This window comes from Streptopelia decaocto (genome assembly GCF_964273445.1).
Source record: "Streptopelia decaocto genome assembly, chromosome: 2".
Taxonomy (NCBI): Eukaryota; Metazoa; Chordata; class Aves; order Columbiformes; family Columbidae; genus Streptopelia; species Streptopelia decaocto.
The window spans coordinates 95273742-95297584 of record NC_138655.1 but is presented as its reverse complement, the minus strand read 5'-3'; the positions used below and the strand labels follow the sequence as shown (position 1 = coordinate 95297584).

At 39.6% G+C, this 23843-nt stretch overlaps 1 protein-coding gene across 5 annotated transcripts in view; it reads right to left on the bottom strand.

Moving 5' to 3' along the window:
- RANBP9 (RAN binding protein 9) overlaps positions 1 to 21275 on the bottom strand; it is a 40344-nt gene extending 19069 nt beyond the window's left edge. For 3 of the 5 annotated variants that reach the window (XM_082045964.1, XM_082045965.1, XM_082045966.1), the window contains exons 1-3: positions 20468 to 21268; positions 12055 to 12166; positions 467 to 519 (exon numbers count right to left, since the gene is read on the bottom strand). In XM_082045964.1, the coding sequence (XP_081902090.1) occupies positions 467 to 519; positions 12055 to 12166; positions 20468 to 20915 (613 nt within the window). In that variant the 5' untranslated portion in view covers positions 20916 to 21268. Of the gene's footprint in view, positions 1 to 466; positions 520 to 12054; positions 12167 to 20467 lie in introns of all 5 variants that reach the window. The other 2 variants (XM_082045967.1, XM_082045963.1) reach the window with 2 other exon arrangements.
- Between the last annotated feature and the right edge of the window lie 2568 nt (positions 21276 to 23843).

Below are 23843 nucleotides of genomic sequence, written 5' to 3'. Positions count from 1 at the left end.
CAAAACTTAAAATTATGCTACGCATCCTTGTTATTAAGGTTGGAAAGGTAACAGTATGGAAAACTGACTGTAGGAGAGCTTGCTCCATGTCTGACAGTAAGTTTTTAACATGGTAGCTCTTCTTTATTGCTAGAAATTCAGTTTGCAGATCAAGGAAATCTACTACTTCATTTTTATCAGGTAACATGATGAAAATTTTAAAATGTATTTGTTTGCTAAAAAGTATCTGCAAAAAGTTATAAATAACACTACAAGTTGAGGGAAGTAGTACAGGAGCAAATGTACCATAAAACAATTAACAGAGGGCTTTTTGTCGCAAGCTTTATATAATTCAGATACAACACAGAGATGTCATGCTACACACTTCTTTGCTTACCAGAACATTCCCATCAATGTCAAGCATATTTTAAAAACACAATTAACCAACTGAAGTAATTTACCAAATGTAATAAATATTGAAACATACCTGGTAGTCTGTTCATGTTCACACCCTGTGCCGAAAGTCCAATTCCCATGTAACTGTAAAAAAGAAAGAACAAAAGAAAAATATATCCGTCTCTTACAAAAGTGCATATATATGTGGGATATTGCCAAGAAACACTGTGCTGATTAATCATATACCAATTAAGCTGCTGAGAGGTCATTTAATACTGGCACAACAGCAAGGGAACTGAAAAATAATTCCTGATATACAGTGTATATAGACAGATTCTGTCCATGTAGGAGGTAAGGACAGCATTATTCTCTTTTAGGCATTCTGAGTTATTAGTTGAGAACACTGCTATTAGCCATAAATTTTGAAGCATGAATGAAGAAAGCCAAAGGTCATGCCTTATTTGGAAAGTAAGGCTAAAGCTATACACGTACCCATTTCATCACCTTCAATGTACATTATCATGTTTTGCAGACAAACAGAAATGAGTAATTTTACCAAATACACACAAAACTATGCATTATTTCAGCAGCAAAATGCTGAAACAACACAAAAAGATCACAATAAAACATTAGGCCTGGATCATGGAGCAGAATGCCAACCTGAGAAATTTACCACCAATGTTACTTTGCTGTTGGCAAACTTAAGAGGGAAAACATTTTTGCCATGCTGACCAGCAATCTCGAGTCTGAAAAAGTTATGGCTAGGTCAACAAAGTCCCAAAGTCAGCTTCACTAAGGTAATTTTTATAAAGCCAGTGTCCATTAAAACTGCTAACAATTTAACAGCAAATACTGTAAAGCTGATGTTAATAGTCTCCCTCCCAAATGACACTATTTGACATTAGTAAAATCAGTTTTACTTCTGTTTCTTAAGCAAAAGCCATGTCATGACTGAGACTGCAGGAAACAGAAAAGAAAACAAAAAAACAGCACAATGGGAACCTAGGCTTTCACTCTTCCCCCCCACCCCCCAAAAAAACACAAATGGCATCAATTAAAAGTAAGCATCCAAAAAAAAAAAATCAGCTAAACCTAACATTTCCCAGTTTAGCAAAACATGCAAATCATTTTCACACTAGTTAAATAACTTAACAAAGTTATCCTGAAATAATTAATAAGCTGCATGAAAAGAATAAATCACCCATGCCAATTTGGAAATTTTTTAAGGCAACAAACATGACCTTTGTATTCCCATCTCATAAAATGCAAATTTAAAGCAACTATTCTACCAGGAAGTACAGGTTTATCTGCTTTTTAAAATATTTAATATAGAAGGAAACTGAGCAGGAAATCTCAGAAGCTATATGCTTAACTATGTACCGGGCTTTGTTTTTTCTACTGATCACTTCCAACAGTTACCTTAATCATTTCTATGTTTAATATTTACAAAGTCCTTCTCTGATAATTTGTAAGGTATGATACCCGTCATTGTCTCCCTCCAACATACCAACAACATGAAATCAAACCTCAGAAACATATAAAGCAGATACTACATTTGGAGATACTGAAGAGCTGAAGCAAAAGGCAACAAACAAAAGGATTAGTCTTTGCTGCATTGCTAATTATATTACTGAGGCACCACTGCAGCAGAGTCAACAAAACAATTATAAATAAAAACAACAAGTGGAAAACCCTTGATTTTGTGTTAAACAATAAAGGCAAAATTATTATAAGCATAGTCTGGAGTTTGATGCATGAAGGATTCTCTTGTAAAGACTGAAAATACATTATTGTAAAGTCTCCTGTTAAGGAGAATTTATTAAAGAAAGGAAATTTAATTCTTAAAATAATTTTAGATAACTTAAAGGACTCCACCGACTGCAAAAAGCCTTTCAATATGAGTCATGTTAAAAACCCCTTCACCCCAGTCAAAATTTCATTTCAGTAGTCTTACAGAAACAAGATTAGGGTTACAGAAAAATGTAAAATGCTAGACAGAAAATCATTATCTAGGTAACATTTTGGTACTGCCTGCTTTTTTCCCCCCTCACATATCGTATCTTCTGAGCCTTCTTTTTAACTCAGTAACAATTGTAAACACAGACTTGCTGTATTTAATACAGCTGGGAACAAGGATTCTTTACCCACTGGCAATGACTAGAAGGCACTAGGCACTGACATCATCTCAGTAAGGAGACAGATGTTCAACAGTATATATTTTTATCCTGGGATTCACTTAAAACTACTTGGAATGTTAACACCATTTCATCAAGGAGGTGTGGTATTAATAGCAATGCAAGTAAAGTTAGATTAAAATATTTCAAATAATTAACACATTTATTATAGACACCTTTCAAAAGTAGAAAGGAATGGCTACAATTTATAGTTTGGAAGTGAGTGAAATTACAGGGTCATCAATTAAGTTAATTTATTATTTGCTATAGTTGATGGATAGCTTATGTTCAATTAGATATAGTACACTATAAATTGAGGGGGGAAACAGTGTAATGACAGAGAAGCTTTAGATGCTCTAAAATTCATCAACAGGAGTTGTATTTTTCCAAACCACTAGAAGTTAACTTTTTTTTCTCCCTGGCACCTATAAGCCTCACAGGTATAAACCCACTTTTTTTGTTTGTTTTTTAAAGAAGCTTAGCCCATATTTAGGTCCAGAGTCACTGTCTGCAAAAAGACTTGCTTCAGCGGGAGGAATTACATAAATTGTCCTCCTGTTTGCTTCTTTAAGGTTCACATATCATGCGTCTCAGAATCAGGAGAAAAACACTGGCAGAGCTATGCATTTAAGGTTTTCTTAAGTCCATGATAGAAGCGCAGGGCAGTACAAGAAGTGGACAACATCAGCACCCAGGTGCAATGCAGGCCTGGGCTGTTCTCAGTCAGTTCAAGATGCATTTCCTGCCGTCTTGTCACATGGACAGGTTTGGGCTGGGAGACAGCCACAGACGAGAAGAACAGGTCCATTTAGACTGTGTCACACTGTAACAGCAGCCCTGGGGAAACAGAGGTGTCAACACCAGGAAGCAGCACGCTCCCTTCGACATGTAGCACCTTCCAAAAACGGACGTGACACAGCGTGGTGTGAGAGACCGGAGAGGGTGAATAATGGTGTGGTTCTGATGCCACCTCCCTCCTCACTTCCCTCCCTACCTGTGGACAGAGGGTGCCTCCAGCCATGAACAGCCCTGGCTGCTGCAGTGGGAAGATCACTCACCAAAGCAAATGGAAGTGGCCTGGGACACTTTGAATTAAGAAGCCTCTCTTGGAGCATTTCAGTCCCAGCAGCTGCGATTCATCACCTCATTAAAGTGATCAAGTCTTACAGACGCTCACAAAGTTACAAATAGAGTGTAAACCCACTCATGGAATACATGAAATCAACACATGAAAGACTGAAATAAAAGACTATGCCTGAAAACCAATTTAAAATGTAGCCAAATTAGTATTAAAGACCAAGAAAGAAAGCACATCTTACAATTTGAAATGAAAAATTAAGAATATGTATTTATTCTTTTTTTCCAGTTCATTGAAGATATAGATTACCATTTAAATGTCTCAGCATATCTTCTAGTTTATATTTCACAACTGCAAGTCATATAGAAGTTTTGAGGAATACTACAAAATTACAGAGTTTAAAGTTTGCTGAAGAGTCAACTTTTTGCCACAAAGCAAAAGAAAGGTCAGTGTCAAAAATACAGGCAGTATGATACCTGTTTTTTTCAACTAACACACACTGAAAAGCCTAGGCTCCTCTGCAGTGAAATGTGTAACAAGCAAGCTCACAAAAACTATTTTCTTCTCAAGTGTATTTCCAGTAAAAGAGTTAAATTCACATTTTTGCTAGAGCTTGAAGTTTCTACTTGGATGCCTGAACAGACTAACCGTGAGAAATTTAAAAAAAAGCAGCACCATGTAGAAGGAAAAAATAGCAATAGGAGGTGCTACAGAACTGGAGACTGCTAAAACATACGGAAAGAGGAAAAAAAACAAACCAGCAGTTAATATAAAAGATTCACAATTCTGATTTTTATTTGAAACTGCTCCGTTAGATCTTTTAGCCACTGTTTTGAAGATGTATGGAAGATCTTTCAATATGGAAGTTGATGATAATCAGAATTCAGGTTAATTATATTTTATCCCACCCACTCCATAAAGAGGAACAGAATCTCAAAAACTATACAAAATTACAGATACCCCAGAAAGCTTAGTAGTGGTTAAAGATAAATTTAAGTACTAAATAGCCACTTATCTAGTTAAAAAAAAAAATCCATACCGTATTTGTAAAGGCAAGTAAAATAATTCAGCATAGCTTTAAGTAATGAAAAAAAATTAATACCCTCCCTCATACAGAGATTTCACTAGCAAACGGTTGTCTGCAGAGAGGTAGATTTCTTCTGACTTTCACCATGCCTACATGTTCTATTAACGACAGTATAACCTGGGGAACTGCTACACCATGCTGTGAAATCCAGTCTAGTTTGGTGATCAGGAAAGTAAATAATCAACCTGGTACCTTATCACCTGCCCACCATATACTTAAAAAAGCAACTTCAACCCTACAGCGTTAAAATGTAAATTACCATAATATCTGTAAGAAACCCAAGTCCAAGAACTAACAGATCTTTACGCCTAGAAATAACACAACTGAAAACATCCTGATGCTTCTAATGCGTTGACTACTAAGAAAAGTAAAATTGGGACTGAGAAGAGGAGGCTAGAGAACAGGTGCAGCTTGTTTTACTATCAAGTTTGTATGTCAGAAAAGGCTGTAAGAAGAAAAAACTGCAACAGTAAAAATTTTAAGACATGATCTTCTAAAGGACCTTCACAACTGACTGATTTGCAAGGATGTAAAAAGTTTGAATAATGTTCTCCTATAGTTTTCTACACTGTCTTCACTGACACTATGCTATAATGCCAGAAATACAGTACACTAAGAAGGCATCTAAATTTCATCTTTAATATAGTTACCCTGCATTAAAATTTTGTAGGAATATGCTAATCCAAGATTCTTATTGTCTGCACAATCACAATAAGAAATGAGCTGTTAAATTTTTCTCTATCTAAATGTTTCAAAATATGCCATAGACAGTTTGAGTCTTTCATTCCAAATTGAAAACAAGTTTAATTTTATGGAATGTTTCCAAGGAAACAGTATTTTGAACATGATAAACCCAGGTTTCAGATGAATCCAGTTCTACATGGAGAAAAAAAAAAAGTCAGGCAGTCATCCTGCATAGTGCTTGAAACTGTTATTCCTGTAACATTTTGCATATGATTCCTGCAATGTTCCTAAAAAGACTCCCATCTACTGACAACCCTCTCACTTTCTGAGGTTGCACAATTTCTGCCTCATGACACTTCTCCATAAGCTCTAAAGCCTTTTTGGGGACCACAGTGTCAGAAAAGAACAGTTGAATAGGCAATAATGTTTAGTTGCTGTTCATTTCTGTCAAATGTCTGGCGTCCTATACTCAGGTAAAAACTGCAACAGTTTAAGAAAATATACCCTTGCTGATTCATACTGCAATCTTGCAGCTGCAGCAATTCAAATGAAGGTAATAAGGCAAGAAAGCTACTTCAGACTTAATCAGATTCTACCCTATACACAAGTACTCTGCTAATAATGCCACAAGACATAGGTAAATAGAGACTGAATGAAGTTTGCGTGTTGTTGTAACAAACACCTGCTACTGTAACAAATAACTGCTGAGGACATATCAACACTATAAAAATAGGTCTCAAGACTCCACAAAGCTTTTACATTAGATTAGTAGTGTACAAAACACATACAAACAAACCAGCAACCATTCTATGTTTTGATTTATATTTGTTGTAAACAAGAACTTACTGCAACAGAAGCAATTTGTAATTAAAAAAAAGATATTGTTTCTGTTTAGAGTTAACACATATGTGCTCTGGAAGACAACAGAGCATTTGTATTTCACAAATATCACTCAAATGCACTACCATAGCTCAGGCACAAGTGTCATGAAAACTCAAACTAAATCCTCCTGGTATTTGTTTGTTTTGTACAGTTTTTCCTTTTTGATTTCTTCACCCACTTCATCACATACACAACATGTACTACAATATACTGCCAAAACAACAGGTGACTGATTCTATGGTCAGTGTTAAAAACCAGCCATAATCCAACAGGTGTCCAAAGCCTTATTAACACTGCTTTACCAAAAGCATGCTGATTACTTGCACAAGTTGCTGTAGTAAGATTTTATGTCAGCGCAGAACATTTAGCAGAACTTACACATACAATATATAGCATTCCCTGAAGATCTACATCAGTATAACCACACTACAGACTAAACAACCATGCTCACAGAAGTGTAAACTAAGCGCTATCTGCTAAAAGACTAAAATCCTTTCTAAACTTAGCATTCATTTTTTCTTCTAGATGGCTTACCACTTCCAAGACTTGTTTTCATTCTCCTTAAAAAAAAAAAAAAAGCATGTCTGCTGAGAGGATTTTGCATTTTAAGCATACATCCTCTGAATCTGTGCTCAAAGTAGTAAAGACTGTCTAGAAGTAAAAGGCATTACTATAATTTCCCCATTGCTAGCAATTGTATTTACAAATCAATAAGATAAAGAATGGACAGAAATTCAAGACACTAAAGATAAAGGCCTTTCCCCAAAAGTTCATTCTCTCTTGGAAAGAAACAGACAAAGTCTCTCCTGGTGAAAAACTTAAAACTTAAAAACCAAAAAGCTTATTTCAGCTAAAATTAAGTGGGCATACGCTGGCACCATTACCAAAAGTAGCATTCCCAGCATCCTGGGCCCAGATGCTAATTTCTGCCCTAAGTTCCCTCCTCTTTTGCCACCATAGCTTCTCACAAAGTCATACTAACAGCTATACTGGGGACCGAACCCGGCTGAAAACTCATTCACTCTTGAGGTCAGCTTTTGGACAATGAGCTACACAGTTGGGTCTACCATGAAGCTCACACAGTCACAAACTGGGACAAGGGAACTGAACTCAATGGGTGTTCAGAAGCTGCTCCTCCTCATGGCCAAACCACCACGAAGTCTTCAAACTACAGTTTAGAGTAAGAATTGTAAACATTCAAAAACCATTGCCATGACTGGGAGAGATTGATTATGAGAACCAACAAGCCTAAGACTGAATTAATGTAGAAATGGATGATCACTCAGTAAATTGCTCACACGTAAGCTGTTTATAACATGAAATAATGGAAGGTTATTTGCTTCTGAAAGGCAGGTAGCCAGTGGATATCCTCGAGACAGCCCCTTGGAAACCAGAAGCAGAGTATGCTTGTGCCCAGTATGAAATGCCCAAGCGTGCAAGCCAAGGCTACAGCAAAGCTCACAGACTCTCAACCAAGAGAGACTACAAAAGACTCTTCACCGTTAAAGAAGGATGCACACAGCAACAGCACAAAGGTATGGGACTTGTAGTTTATATAAGCTATGCCAGCACCATGCAAGTATCTTTAGTTGTGTAAAAGAGGGAAATGTTAACTGGCATCCGCAATAAAATATTAACTGTGGGACAGTAAAGCAGATGCATTACCTCTTTACACGAAGGCAGAGAACCTAAATATGTAAAAGACAAGCACAACTGAACTCACAGAATCACAGAATGTTAGGGATTGGAAGGGACCTCGAAAGATCATCCAGTCCAATCCCCCTGCTGGAGCAGGAACACCTAGATGAGGTTACACACGAAGGTGTCCAGGTGGGTTGTGAATGTCTCCAGAGCAGGAGACTCCACAACCTCTCCCTGGGCAGCCTGTTCCAGTGTTCTGTCACCCTCACTGAGAAGAAGTTTCTTCTCAAATTTAACTGGAAAAATTCAGTGAAAAGCAGTACACTAAAACTGAAATCAAGATTTGAGAGAGACTGGAAAAAGTCTCATTTGGATATATTTCAGTAGTGAAGACAATGGCCACCATGGTGATCATTTTTGGAAAGTGAGAGGCCAGTATAGTATTATAATAGATTTAGAGATTAGGGCTTATAACTCCAAAACACAAGTCCATGGGACTTCGCACACTCTTGTTCATTCCCATTCCTAGATGGCCAATGTAGTTCACTTTAATTAAGCTCCTTTTCTAGAAATTTAGATGAAACTAAAAATAGAGTTGTACTGAAATGGCAATGCCATGCCATTCTCACTCCCTTGAGTACTGTATTAAGAAACTACAGAACACAACATATGTAAGTTACTTCTGGTTACTTCTAGTTCTCTAACAGGTAAATTACTAATGAGGGCTGCATTAATAGCTTATAAAAGTTTAATTTAAACCTACAACTATGCTTAGCTTCCTCAGTCACATCAGAATTTTTCACAGCACTTGCTGCAATACTCTGCTTTAACTGACACACATATATGTGTGTGTTTATTTTTAAATTAAGTGGAGATTTCAATAGAGATGCAGCTGTAATTTATTGCAGTTAATACTTTTCTTCCTACCACGCTTTCTAATCATCACCTTGGTACACTTCCCCATTCTTACAGCCATTACTCATCTACTGTTATCATCTCCAATCACTCACATCACTGTCCACAATGTTCCCAAACAAAACAAAGTGAGAGTATAAAAACAGAACATAAATAAACAGAGGTCCTCAAACTGCAAAAGGAGAAAAGAAATTAATGAAGAAAACTGAAGACATAAAGAACAGAAAATATTTAGAGCACAACATGACAGCCAGTTAGTACTCTCAACAAAAGTTTTTAAATATCTAAGGTAATTATTTCACACAGCTGTACTGTAGCAGCACATAAAATACCTTTGGACTCTTCATGCCAAACACTGTACAAACACCAAGACAGTTTTTGTTTGAATGATATTTCAACCTTATTACTTTTATTAACCTAAATTCTGACTTCTCTTTTTCTCATCTGCTACCATCACTTGCTGTGTGGCCCAATCACCTCTCATTGAGATATCAAAAAGCAACTTCACTGTTCACCTGCTCTGCAAGACCCAAGCTCTACACACCCATTTCTTACTTCCTATGAAGAAAGCATGAAAGCAGGCTTACATGTGTCCATAACGCCTAGAAGCATCTTATAGGCAAGATCATATTCCAGGAAGAGTGCCATCAAGTGCTACAGTAGTAAAAAAAACCCCGCATCTCCTAGACTAGGTTTTTAGTAAAGTTTTTGATGATTTGAGGCAAGTTGTGCTAAGTAGAGCACACAAACAAGAATGCTGTTAGACTTGCCCCATAGCACAATACACAGACTAAATATTTTATTCTCAGTTTATTTATATATATAAATAAATAGTAAAGGCCACTACCAAAGGGAACCCCAAATAAACACCATTAAATTACCCATTGACATTTATGAAGGTTGAAAGCTGTACTTCAGCTTGCAGAAAGACGTCTAAGTTGCCTTAGGTAGTCTAGGATTTATTATAAATAGTGCTATAAGATACAGCTACAGTGCTTCCACAGCTAGGCTCAAGGCCTTGAGAATAGATGCCCTGGCAACAGTAAGACATTTTAACTAATTGACCCTTTTAGTTACATGCTGGTCCTCTACATATATGGTCTTCCTGAACTTTGTTCCCCTTGCAAGACATCAAGCAAAGATGAAAAAAAAAAAAAAAAGGTAAAAATATACCTGGAACAAGTCAGGTGAAACATAACAGGCAGTAAGAAAGAACTAATTAGTCCTATCTGACACAAAATGGTTTCTGTACACCAGCTTATAGATCTCTGCATTTAATTCCCCAGCTTACTTATTACAGCAGAATTTATTAGTCTGAATGCAGCGTAACATTGAACTGTAAGAGATTCACACTGCATCCAGGCAAAGACCTCTTGGACCTGAAAACAGGGTCTAGAGATACACACATCACATCCAGTGAGGCTCCACGTGTTGGCTTCTGCTCTTTACCAGTTAACCTACATTTGCATTTGGCTCTGGTCACAGTATTCACCAGCATTCATACTATCTTTTACAATGACACAATGAACATCTCAGCTCATTATGCAGCTAATGTTTTATGAAGTGACTCTAAAAAAGGTCACAAGGCTGAAACAAGGACAAGGCCATATGTATTAACATTAACTGAAAAAAGTACCCCTCTAATTTTTAAGCAACTTCACAAGTCTTAGCTATGTACACCCCACAAACAACCATTTGAACTATAAAACCTCGAAACACTTCATTCAAAGGTGTTTTCTACTTTTGTAGGATTGCCCTGAGTGGCCTGCTAAAATAGAAATTACAAAAAAGCCACACAGAGAGGTCTAAGGTAAAGTATTAGAGGAGCTATGTAAAATTATATCCACACACACGGACACCTTTTGAAATCCACTATTTCAAAACAGCTAACTTCCATACTAAGCAGGAAGAAATACATTTAATGAATAGATATATGTATCACTAACAAATCACAATAAGAACTTCTCCTTAACTGAGAGCAGCAGGACAATTTTAAAAAGATGTTTAAGGAATTAAAAAAAACAAAACCACATAAAATGTGTTCCTAAAACTTATAGCAAAACATTACTTGAAACACTAATTTTATCCTCTCAACATAAAGACAATTATGTGCTCGTGGTGTGACAAAAGCAAACACAGACATAAGCTTTTCACAGCAAAGCAATCTCCCAGAGATAACTTTTGGGAATAGAACCGATAACAAACTCATAAATGACCCTATAAGGCAGCAGCAGTATTGAGAAGCTACCCTTTCGGAGACAGAATAAGATACTGAATTTCATCCGAAGAGCTATGACATAATTCCATTCTCTCAAAACTAATTTTCACAACAGGACATAACCATCTGCAACGTGCTTGTATAGTACCTAGGACAATGACATTCAATCCTCACCAGAACCTTGAAGTACAATCACAGTACATACTACAGCATATTGGAAATAATTCCTTATGTAGTACTACACAGGCAACATAATTCATGTCTCAGGACTAAAACATAACCTCTACCAAAAGCAGTGAAAGATGAAAAGGAATTAAAGTGGTCTTGCAAAGATTTCATTAGCACTTCAAAACTTTCCAGGTAAGATTATATCTGCCTCAGTAGACTTAAAATCATGGTATCACCCAGACTTCAACAAATTCATAATTCAGACAGATTCTGGGAAGCAGCAGCTGCATTCACTCAACTCTTGTTCCTTCCATAGCGTGACAAATTCCCAGACACCTATTCAGAACATTTCCATTTATTCTTATTACTGTTCACCAACAAATAGCCTTAAGAATAACTTTGTTTTAAAGTTGATACCACATCCATGAAAAGACTGCACTGAGGAGGTAAGTTGGTCTGTTGCACACCCTATAAACTTCCTAAAAATTACATGTAAGTCTGTAAAGCTATATAGCCAAAAAATAACACCTATACAGGTAAAATTCAAGTCAAACTATGGTCTTTCAAACCCTAACTTCTCTGTAAAGAGAAAATAAGATGATGTTGTTATGGTGTTTATTATGTACACTGATTTGTCGACAATATATACCACAATCAACTCCATTAAAGCAATGAAATATCAAAGTGCAACTTCTCTTGAATAAAGAATTAAGCTATACAAACAGTGGTAAAACATGAAAGTAAGTTTTGATACCAAAGACATCTGTTGACTGAAAGATGATGCAAGACAGTATTCAAGTAATAATTAATTAATAATGCACTCAATGCTTACCCATCTCTTCCCTTACTGACAATTTTAACTTCAAAATAGTATATGCCACAGGCTGCAGGTATAGGATGGGTAGCTCGAACAGAAGCAGCATCTTTTGGAGTTTTTCCATGACCTGAAAAACAATTGCATTCAAAAAAAAGAAAAATGTATTTTAGACAATCACAGATAACTCAAAGATATACATACCAATTACTCAAACCAAAAGGCTTATGTAATGAGTAAACAATATACAATATTCAAATCACCCTCATTTTTATGCTAGAATATTTTCTCCCAAAATTAAGTTTTCATTGTAGGCACCTGTATTGCAACTACGTATGCTATGAGAAGTTCTGGATATACTACTCTAAAAGGTTCTACAATTATTTGAAGGAAAACTGGAAAAAGTTTCACCACAGTAAGTAACATAATTGACAAAAGCCCACCTGGGTTTGAAAGACCTGTATGATTTCTCAAATGCACAGGGCTTACGCATTTTAATAGACTGAAACATGACATAGAGTTTAATCTAATGCTTAGTGCTTCTGAATCTTCAAGTTATTTAAGATACTTTAATTCTAGTGTCCTTCAGAATAAACATCAGTCATTACATAGAACATTCAACTCACAATCTACTTCCATGTTCTGAATGTTATTTCAGGACAGCATTAAGAGTTGCAGCCTGCAACTGAGCTAATGCAGCTCCTACTCCTTTTTCTTATAAGGTTCACTATGTATAAGCTCCACCACAAGAAGAATGTCCACTGCCAGCTTGTATCTACTCTGGGGGTTTTCAATGTAAACCAGAGAGCCGCTTGCACTCTGCTAAGACTAACTCTTCTGAATGCATCATCCTCTTCACAGTCTTTTGTTCCAAAGGCAACTTGGAAGAAGGTTTTTGGCCAGATGACTTGCTTTAGCAGCAACCTGTTCAAGCAAGCTCAGCCTCTCCCAGGCACACCAAAATGCCTCAATTATTGCGTGGAAAGTCACACATCGGGTCAGAAGACAGTTTAAAAAAAAAAAAAAAAAGGAGAGCAAGACGGAAAGTGTATCAGATCCTGGCAACTGGTATTTCAATAAGATGGTAACCAGGAACAGCCAGGAACAGATTGTTATTACCATAATTCACACAGATGCCATGCTCATTCTCCATGTGGATCTGAGGCATGATGAAAAGAGATGACTGTTTTGAGTGTGCTGTACGAATCACTCGGGCTGCAGCACTCCAGCCAACACCTCCAGTCCAGACAGGGTGGCCTACTGCACCTGCACAGCCATTGATCTGCGTATGCCAAAAAAACCAAACCAAACAAACAACAAAAACCTCACTCCTTCCACTGACATTAACACTGGAAGTATTGCTCAGGAACAGATTAATCATGTCTCATGTGCAGTAAGTTGGGTCATACAGCAAGGAAGAAACTGTGGGAAAATGACAGTATAGCCAGGCAAAAGGATGAGGTGCAGCTGGCCTACTCTCCTGCACCTCTGTACAGAGCTCTCTAGTGTAAATGTTGGTAAAACAGTAAATGCTTATCTGCCTGTTGAGTTAGCACCAACCACCTTGCACCAAACGGGATATACTCAGCCAAGGAGAACCCTCCATTCCACCATTGCTGCACCTGCATTCAAAACTTTGCCAGCACAGCATGAATTCTTCATTTACTGAGATTAGGTTTAACCTACCAAGTTTTTCTGATGTAACTAGTGCACCTCAGCATGTTACTGCCTTAAGGCAAGTAGCCAGCTACTTTATTTCTCTGGGTGCAAACACATTACTTGCTTCAATATGTCATTACTAAACAATTTATATGAAGATCCTTCAATCACCTCACAGGTTTTACAATATTAAGCTTATTACCTACCTTCTGTATGTTGTTTTCAGAAGTCTCATATGAGGAAAAACCACTAATTTACTCTTCCATACACAAGATGACATGCATGTTTTCCTGTTGACCATTTTTAAGTTATTTTCTCAGGTTGTGTCATCAAAGGTAATAATCAAGTATATAACCTTACAGTTTCCAAAAGTTTTCTTCATTTTCAAGTGCTAGAAGCTCACTAATTCACCACTATAAATTAGATTATTATTTCCAAGTATGCAGAAATCCTTCAGCTAAAAGCCATCCAAAACTTATGGGCAGAACATTAAGCTCCTGAGAGATCCCTTAAATTTTGATGCATTAGTTAAGAGTGGGGGTTGCGGGGAAGGAAACATACTTTCTTTTTAAATGCCCTTAGGTTTTTACTTTAAAATAGACTGCAAAGAAGTTCCCTTGGTTACTCCATGCATTTGACAATCTGTGTAGCTTCAGTCTGAGTCAGGCTCCTTATTTGGGCAAGTTTTCCACATAGAAGACTGAAGTGGTAGGAACCAGCCAAAAATTATTGAAAATGCACATCTATTACCCAGCAGACTTTGTTTTGTGAAATCACATCTAAGTGTTTGGAAACAATACCAATTTAAGGTGTTCTTAGCACCTCTTCCTGAAACTAGTCACCTTCTCCCAACCCCTCCCCAATCCAGACAGCTATTTGCAAGGACATACCCTGAAACAGATTGATTAGCTGATCAGGCTTTAAGAAACCTACCAGACTTTTTTTTAAGCAACAGATCAGTTCCCTGATCCAGTTCACAACACAGGCACATACAGCTGTCACACTGCAAGTGAGAGGTTGACACAGGGGCAGAAGTAAAAGGATCCCTTACCAGTATTGCCAAACACTTCATGCAGTGAAGAAACATGCTTGGGGAAGTCAGTGCCCAAAACTACTTTCATCACATTAAAGCATAAGACAGCCTAAATTTAGAACTGCTGTCCTTTAAATATGATCTCCCGTGGATTTTACTACTCATATATGCTGCTTTTATTTGTTCTTACACACGCTTATTATTCCTAACAGCAAATTCAACACCATCAAGCAGTTAACTACTTTCAAGTATTCCAAACACCTCTACATTGTCTCAATATACTAGTTGAGACTTTCAGTACTACCAAGCTATGTTGGATTACATGAGGAGTCAAGAGATAGTGGTTATCAGTCAGCTTTAAAACAAGAGGCTCTTTACAGAACACACAGTTGAACTCCAGAATTTCTTACCAAAGAATATTACAGATGCTAGTGTTGAAGTGGATGCTAGACAAGCTTCTAGAACAGCAATTAACTGAAAAACTGCCTTCAGCTCAGGATATCTTTCAGCTTAAAATGGCTGGAAACTGAGAGGGAGGAAACACAGATACACCACATATGCCCAACACGTTTTTACATTTTTCTACAGGCACTCAATTATGGCCACTGTCACTAATGTCCACCAAGTTGAGTGGCCCATTAGCTTGACATTACATACTGCTGCCACGTTCCCTGCTAACCTGAATCTCCACTTCCTTGCTTGGAAATAAAAAGGAAATTTGACACCCAACTCTGAGCTATTGAACTGGAGGTTCCAAATGCCTGAAGTAGTTCATGAGAACATGGCCCCATGTTCCCTGAACAGACCTCATTCATAGTCACAAGCTATGGTTAAAGTATTTAAAAGAATATTTTTTGTGTTGTTTAATAAATACTATAAAAATTAATCATTTTCAGCACTAAAAAGAGAATTCTGCAAACAGATACATTGGGACAGAAAAGGGAAAACAGGTGTACAAAGCTTGAACTTTACTCTGCAAACCATATCATAGGGAAGTTCAATTAACAGAATTGTTTTCAATTGGGCTTTCATTAAAAGTGCTTAACAACCATGAGTCAACCGTGCTTAAGGAGTACAGCTTTATTTTTTTAAGCACTCATTCACGCTGATGATTTTTACTAAGAGTAGTATCATCAGTCCTTTAGCAAAATTAAATTGAAATTAATTTAAATTTAAATTCCACCTGCTTCAAAAAAGCAGATTCAGATAAAACCATCTTTGGAGAAGCCATTTCAGCTTTCAAAAACAGAATCTTTCAGCCTAAATCTACGTGTGAAATGCATATGCACCAAACAGTTCAAAAGTAGTCAATGGGAGTGTCTACCTAGACAAAGGTAAGCGTGTTTATACAGTTCAATCCTTAAATGAAGTTTATATAAACTGAACTGCAGTTATTTCCAACAGGTGGTTCAATGACTTGCTCACACTGCCAAAAATAAAATAATCACAGCCTAATCTTCTGTTGAATTAATTAAGAAAGTTTCACTGAGACAAGAAAAAGACATGTGTGCAAATTACTGATTTTACTTCAACTTTTTCCCCAGTTTAAAAAAGCAAGACATCTTGGAGCTATAAAGGTGCCCAAAACATGCATACCGTACTATACTGAATGTAGTTCAAGTGTTTTCTGCCACAAAAATTGATTTCATCCTTGTATCACTGAATGACAACACAGAACTATTACTACAGAATCCTGTTTGTTATAGAAATTGGGATGCATAGTTTGTACTGAAAAATATATTTTTATTAGTTTGGCACTAGAGACAGTTCAAAGGAAAATTCAGTGTAAATAAATGTCTGGCTAAGATTTCTTGGCCTGTGACACATTAGAAAAAGTTCACACAATGGCAGCCGCCTCAAAATTGTATAACTTTCATTAGCTTATTTTGCACAGTCGTCACAAGACTAACTTAAATGAAGCTACTAGAGGACTTTTCATTATTTTATCACTAATGATTTAGTCTGTTTACCTAATTCTCTATATAGTTTCTTTCACAGTTACCATCTGCATTGAGTCTGTATTTTTATCTCCTTATACTATATGGCATAAGTTATTATCTACTGGAAACTGAAGCAGTCTGTCTAGTGGAACATTCACATTACATATAGCATTTATGAAAGCACCATTTTTCAACAAGATCCATGTGTTAATTCTGAATATTTTAGAAATATGTAGGAATATTTTAAAATATGTCTTAATAGCTACACAGTTTGTGTGGTAACTGCTTTACATGTAGCACACACTTGTCTGAACCCTTGTGCTTTCTTTATCACTTACATACAGCTCAGAGCTGTTATATTAAAATTGAGATTACACATTTTTGTCCAACACTGTTTTTCATGTCTCTCTTACATATATATACACCATAAACAACAGTCACAAGGATAGTGTTAGCTTTCTATAAGCTTGCATAGCTAACTGGCAGCAACACAGAAATGTATGTCTGTCCATCTAAAAACACAAAAATACCCACGGGTATAACCTTTCATATATTACAGTATCACTGATGCCAATGTGTACGTATTTCATATCCAGACTTTGACAAAGCTTCCTAATCAAGAGTCAGAATTTGTAGAAGCATAACAGAAGAGCTCACTGTGGAAAGAAATTAGCCTGTTCTGGTAAATATCACACCAGTCAATGCGTTTTCCCTTCAAGCACCTCACCACATATGTTTTCCTTTTCTTTTTAAGTAACACTGTGATTCTGAGAGAGAATGCAGAAGAGCACCTATAGAGCACTATATAGAGAATGAAGTAAACAGACTAAATCGCTGCTTGATCAATGCCTGGTTTTGTGGCAGTTTTGATTTTTTAAGAATTCTCTAGACTTCTTGCAAAAAGCTCCAGGTCCAGAAACACAGTACACAAAGCATCACAGCTGCAATGGGTAAAAAAATGCCTACTACACCTTGTGTTTCCATATAAGTTGTCCACTGGTATGCACGAAAATGAAAGGAATCTTCAGAATTACATAGAGAGGACCATTACATACATAGAGAGGACAATTATATAGAGAGGACCATTATTTGCCTCACAAACCCATGAAAGAAAACTGTCATTGCTTGCACATTCAAATTATGAAGCTAGTTACATGAAAAAATGACTTCGAAAGCTTTTGCTGTGATTGTTCCCCCATCCATATTTTCAGAAGCAAGTATCCCCACACTTCCACAGTGGAAAGAACGTACTGATGTTACCAGTTTCTGCCTCCTATCAGTCAGAAACAGAAGGAAGTTTACTCCAGAAACAGTTCTATAGCCAGAAATCTTCGACGGCAGCAGAGAAAGATTAACTATACAAGGTACCTATAACAGAGTAACAGAAAATTGTGAGAGAATTGCGATTACTCGCTTCGTTGGACAGATCTGTCTTCTCTCCCTTCCCTGAGTATTTGGTCAAGAATACAACAGATCTTAACCTGTGCTCAATGTGCGATTCAAGTTGCCTTTTAACAAAAACATCTATCATCCTTCCACAACTACTTAGATAACTTCAGAAGCACTGAACGTGCTGGTATTCCACAAGAAGATACTTTGAATGCTTTCTTTTGAGACCTCCACTTGCAACTGACTTGCAGAAACAACATTTCACAGTGCTAAGCACATTCTTACTTGCCATCTCCCCTTACTCTCCTCACGGAACCTCATTTTCTTCCCTTTTATCTTGTTCTTAGGGCTGAAAGACTGAGAAGGGAGAAAAGGCAGTAGATGTTTTAATGTTTTTTCCCCCAGTTCACAGGTAGGAATGCCACGCCATCGTTCATTCCTTAGCCCACTTAGCAATTCCAGGTGCAAGGCTGGTAACTCATACATGGGGCTGCCCTAACAGCCACCTTTGTTACCAGGTGGAAAAGATGGGTCACTTCAGAGGCCATCCACTCAGATTTGCAGTTAGGAGAAAGAAAAGTGTATTCATGTTATATTGGCACCTCTCCTTTCTGCAGTCCTCTTGACTAATCTAGGAACACTTCAACCTTCACCACTTACTATTATTTAAGAGCTGGAGTAAAGGTATTTTATTATAAACTACTAACTGTGCTTTCTGACTTCTGGTAGACTATCCATAGTTTTTCCCATATTACCTATACTTCAGATACATGCAGAGCCTCTTGTAATTTCTTTGACGTAATGATTTTTTTTTTTTCTTTTTTACACTAAGACAAAGGAGAGAAGTGAGGAAAAACAGGAATAGCACAAATAAAGGTTGAAAATGTACAGTTACACTAACAGATCAGGGAGATTCTCTCTCTAAATTCTAGACTTGACGGCCACAAAGCTATGATTTAACAACAACAACAAAAAAAAAGCAAAAAACCACACCACCACTATGCACCACAAAATACAAAACGCTTCTAAAAATACAAGGTCATAAAACACTGAACAAAAGCCAGGAAATTCAAAGTTGAGTATTAAATAACATGTCCTTAAATCACTCAGTGCCTCCCAAAAACTTGCTCTACAGTCATCAACCTCTTTTATTATCTTTGTATGGTGCATTAAACTTAGAATTTTTAAGAGAGTACTTTGTATGTAATAATAAAGCCTCTCTATGAAAAAAAGAAAAAGTCTCTGAAAGTACATTTAATCCTTTCACGGCAGCCAAATCCTGCCATGTGTTCGTGTTGCCGTTTTCCTTCTCTGATTAAATAGTAACATGTTTATCAAGATTTCACTTGAATTTCTTCACTGTAAACTCTGAGAAAGGGTAATTGCAAGGTTGTTTGTTTTTTTCCCCTCCCATTACGTTCATTTGACTACAGACTGACAAAAGATCCAGTTCTTCACAGCCAACTCAGAAGTGGTTTTGAATCCACAACACTTCTACTTTAGGACTTGGGCCTAGAACACCAGATGTGTCTGTGTTTTTTCAGGTCAGAGTGTATGCTTATGTTTCCAGTTTTCATGACATTTCATAACAATCAACACAAGTTTTTCTTCTATTGCCTCTTGCTGATTTATACAAATGCATACTCCGATTTTCACCTTCTCTTTGAAAATCAGTAACTTTAACTATTAAAAGCCTAGGCGCAAAGTTATAACATCACCTTTACTAGTATAAATCCTATTGTCATTCCTTCCCTGAAATCACTGTAGTCTGTACAACAGTTAGGCAAGACTATTACCAGAGACTTTAATTCCATTTTTCACAGTTTAAAAATAAACTCTATTTTTCTCTGTGCTTTCCCCTCCCATCATTTCCGTGTTTAATAGCTTAACGCTTGCTGCTCTTAACTCCATTTAACCCTTGCTCTCCTCGGGAGAAAAAAAAAGCCACTTCTTTTCTTGCTCATTACCATAAACAGGACACGTCATGCCGATTCTCCTTTATTCTCCTGCCTCAGACCCAAACCTTCTGGTGATACCTGAATCCATGGAGGAAGTCTCGGAGTTTACATAATGCCCACTCCAGAAGCACAAGGAGGCGGGGGCGGCCCCTTGCCCTACCCCCCTTCCTCCCCGGCACCGCGACAGAAACGGGGGGAGGGGAGACAAAATAAAGCTGAAATAAGGAAAAAACAAGACCCTTCTCTCCACGCTGCGGGCAATTTAGGGCATCAGAAAACACAGGAGAAGAGAGAGAGAGGAGCGTGTGTTATTTCCTGTTATTGTTACTCCTGTGCCCACTGCCCGACGGAGGGATCGGGCCGCTGCTCCCCGGCCCGCAGACCCCGGCCCAGGGAGGGCCCCCGCGCCCCGCCGGGTCTGGGGGGTCGCGGCGGCCCGGGCCGGCCCTCACCTTTGTAGTGTACCCGCAGGTTGTTCTGGGAGAGGCCGATGTAACTGAATTTGTCCTTCGGGCTCCAGGAGCGGGGCAGCGGCGTCTCCTGCTCGTCCACGGCCGGGTAGAGCCTCTTCAGCCGCCGCTTTAGCTCCTTCTCCTGCTCGTTCAGGGCCGGGTCGCCGTGCGGGAACGGCGCCGGGGCGCTGGTGCCGCTGCTGCTCCCCGCCGGCAGGCCCATCGCCGCGCCGGTACCGCCGCTCCCCGTCGCTGCGGGCCCGCTGCTGGCGGCGGGGGGTGGCGGCGGCGCAGCGGTGGCCGGCGGCGGGTGGAGCAGGAGCGTGGCGGCCGGTGCGGGGCCGAGGTTGGCGGCGGCGGCAGAGGGGATCCCCGGCGGGGGAGCGGCAGCCGCCAAGGGGAGCTGCGGCGGCGGCGGCGGCGGCTGTTGTTGCTGTTGCCCGGACATCCCGGCTCCGGCCTCCTCCTCCGCCGCCACCTCCGGCGGTCGCGACTGTCACCGGACGGGCCTTTGGGCGGAGCGACGGGCAGGCCCCGGCGCTGCGGTGCGGGTCACCCCCAACCGGAGCGTCTCAGAAGGGGGCGGGGTGGGGGGTGTGATGACGACGGCGGCCGTGGGCCGCAGAGCTGCCCGATGAGAGCGGGGGTCGTCGCGGTGGTGCGGCGGAACCGGGTCCGGCCGGAGGGAGCGACTGAGGCGGGCAGAGCAGCGGCGCCGGGCGGAAGCGAGGCGGGCGGAGAGCGCGCGCCAGGCGCCGCGGCAGGGCTGGCTGTCCCCCTCTCCCTCCTCCTCCTCCTCTTCCACCTCCTCCTCCTCCTCCTCCCGTCTCGCGCGCGCGCGCTCTGTCCAGCCCCGGCGCGAGGCGCCGCCGCCGTGCGTTCCCCGAGTCAGCTGAGCCCGCGGCCTCTGCCCCACCCGCCCCCTCCCGCGCTCGCGACGGCGCGGGGAAAGGGCGGGGCCTGCGCCCCTCGGCGGGCTCGAGGCTGGGCGGTGCGCGACGAGGCGCGAGGGCGGCGGCGGCGGGAGGCGGGGGTTGGTGAGGCGCTGAGGGAAGGGTGCGGGGGGCGGAGAAAATAGGTGGCGACAGGCCGGCGTCGCGCCTGGGGTGGCAGGGCGGCTGCCTCTTGTCAGGCCCCGCTCCTCTTCGCTGCCCGCGGGCCGCGCCAGGGGACAGGAGCGAAGCGCTACAGAGACCAGGGCAGCGCTGCCCACGGGAGGTGGGAGAGCTTGGTAATGTCTCTGCTGAGGGGGACGGGACGAACAGAATGGTGTTCCTGGGGGGATATTGTTCCTTTTTCTTCTTTTTTCTTTCCTCCTTTGTTTTATGCTTTGAGTGATAGGCCCCAAGCCTGTCAATATACGAAACTGGACAACGCCCTCAGACATGTGATGTGAACTGTGGGGTTGTCCTGTGCAGGGACAGGAGTTGAACTCCATGATCCTTGTGGGTCCCTTCCAGCTCAGGACATTGATTTTATGATCTTACAATATTTTTGTGTATAATTAATGTCATTGATTAATAAACAGTTGTGTGCACTAATATTTTCACATGACAGCAATGGAAGAGAAACGTCTACAAACAAGCAAGCATGACTTCAAAAACATCAGAAGGGAGTTTCACTGGCACGTCTAGAACCTGAAAAATTGAATGCTTCACAAACCATTTCCAGCTGCTGGTGTGTTGGAGAACAAGTACAGAAGCAGGAACTAGAGGAGGTTAATTATGCTTCACCTGTGTGAAATGACTGCTGAGGTAATGCAGGTGTGACACTTGCAAAGGTTTGTAAGAAGCAAAATGTTTCTTGCCTATAGTCACCCAAGTATCCTGTCACACGGACTGCTCCATGATGGCTAGTAGCATTTATGGCTGAGCAAAATGCAGTCATCTAAAAATACCCTATCAAAAGGAGCTGCAAACTTTACAAGAGTAGAAATGCCTGGGATGGACATCAAAACACATGCTGAATCATGCCGTAGGGTCAGTTACGCTGGCAGTGGTAGGCTATCTCCCACTAGATCTAAGTTTGCTTTCTAAGATTTAGAGATTGTTGCAAACAAGGAAGCTTAATTTAGAGTTTAAAAAAATACAGTATTTGGCTAACATGAACTGTTTGGGGAACATATTTGTTATGTTCATAAATTTAGATGTGTCTTAACTCTTCTTTGAATTTATTTTTTTTTCCATAGCTACTGACTAAGTCATGGCTCATTTAACATCCATGCAAAAATATTTCATGTCACCCATTTTGAGATTGCCACTATCAAGTTCCTATTTCTTGTACAATAAGACAGGAGAGCAGGTGTTTTTGTGTTTAACTCTTGACGTTATTCCCTGATTGCTTTTGTCCTGTCATTTACTACCTTCCTACGATAAATAATCCAAATCTATTAAAATATTGGTTTTTTATAAAAGCCTTTTCCCCCAAACATGCCCACAGACAGATTAATCCATATCACTTTTTCTGAGGTAGGATGTACTGTATACTATGCCAGAGGAGAAAATAAATTCCTTTATGTTTAGATATTCTATTACTTGGTATTAACCATTATGTTATTTATTCCCTCTGTGTTCTATTAGCTTATTTGTTTTCTGACTACAGCTTTGTGAGGATTAGAGATAGCACACGGATATTTACCTAAAAGCCCAGTTTCTGCTTTTCAGTTGACATAAACGAATTGAAACCTGTCATACTCAGCAGCAGTACTTGCGTTCCTCTCCACATGCATTATTTTGCATTTTCAATATGGGACTTAATTCATCATTACATGATCCATTCCGTTTTGTTAGGGCTTCGCCATCATTACAGTCCTGTCTTGTCTTGCTTAGCTGAAATAATTGTGGCAGCTGCAAATTTTACTATCTTACAGTACAGCACTCTTTCTAAATCAGTGGTAAATACAGCAACAATATGCAACATGCAACAGAGCCCTGAAGCAGGCTGTCCTTAACCTTCTGCCATTGCAGAAACTCACTGTTGAATTCTGCTCTTTGTTTTCCATCTCCACCAAAATCTCTTTGGTTTTAGGGTGGGGTTTTTTTAATGCTTTCAAATAATTTCAATAGATGGATCAGCCAGAAATTAATTTGCTTTGCAGAAAAGCCTAGTTAGGCCTAATTTCTGATGCAGAAATTTTCTTCTGTATGCTGTTTTTTTTATTTGTGTACTTTTAGTGACTGTTTCACGCAAAGAAGAGAAGATGCAATCCAAGCTTTCCAGCAACTGAGGATATTTGTTTGGCCTCTTTTTGAACATATCAACACGGTGTCAACATGTCAGACAGGGGTTTTTATGTGAGTGCAGGTGATTATTTCCCTCCATCACTCCAGGACCCAGCTCCCCCAGGCAGACGCGCTGCATGGGCATCAGCCTACGG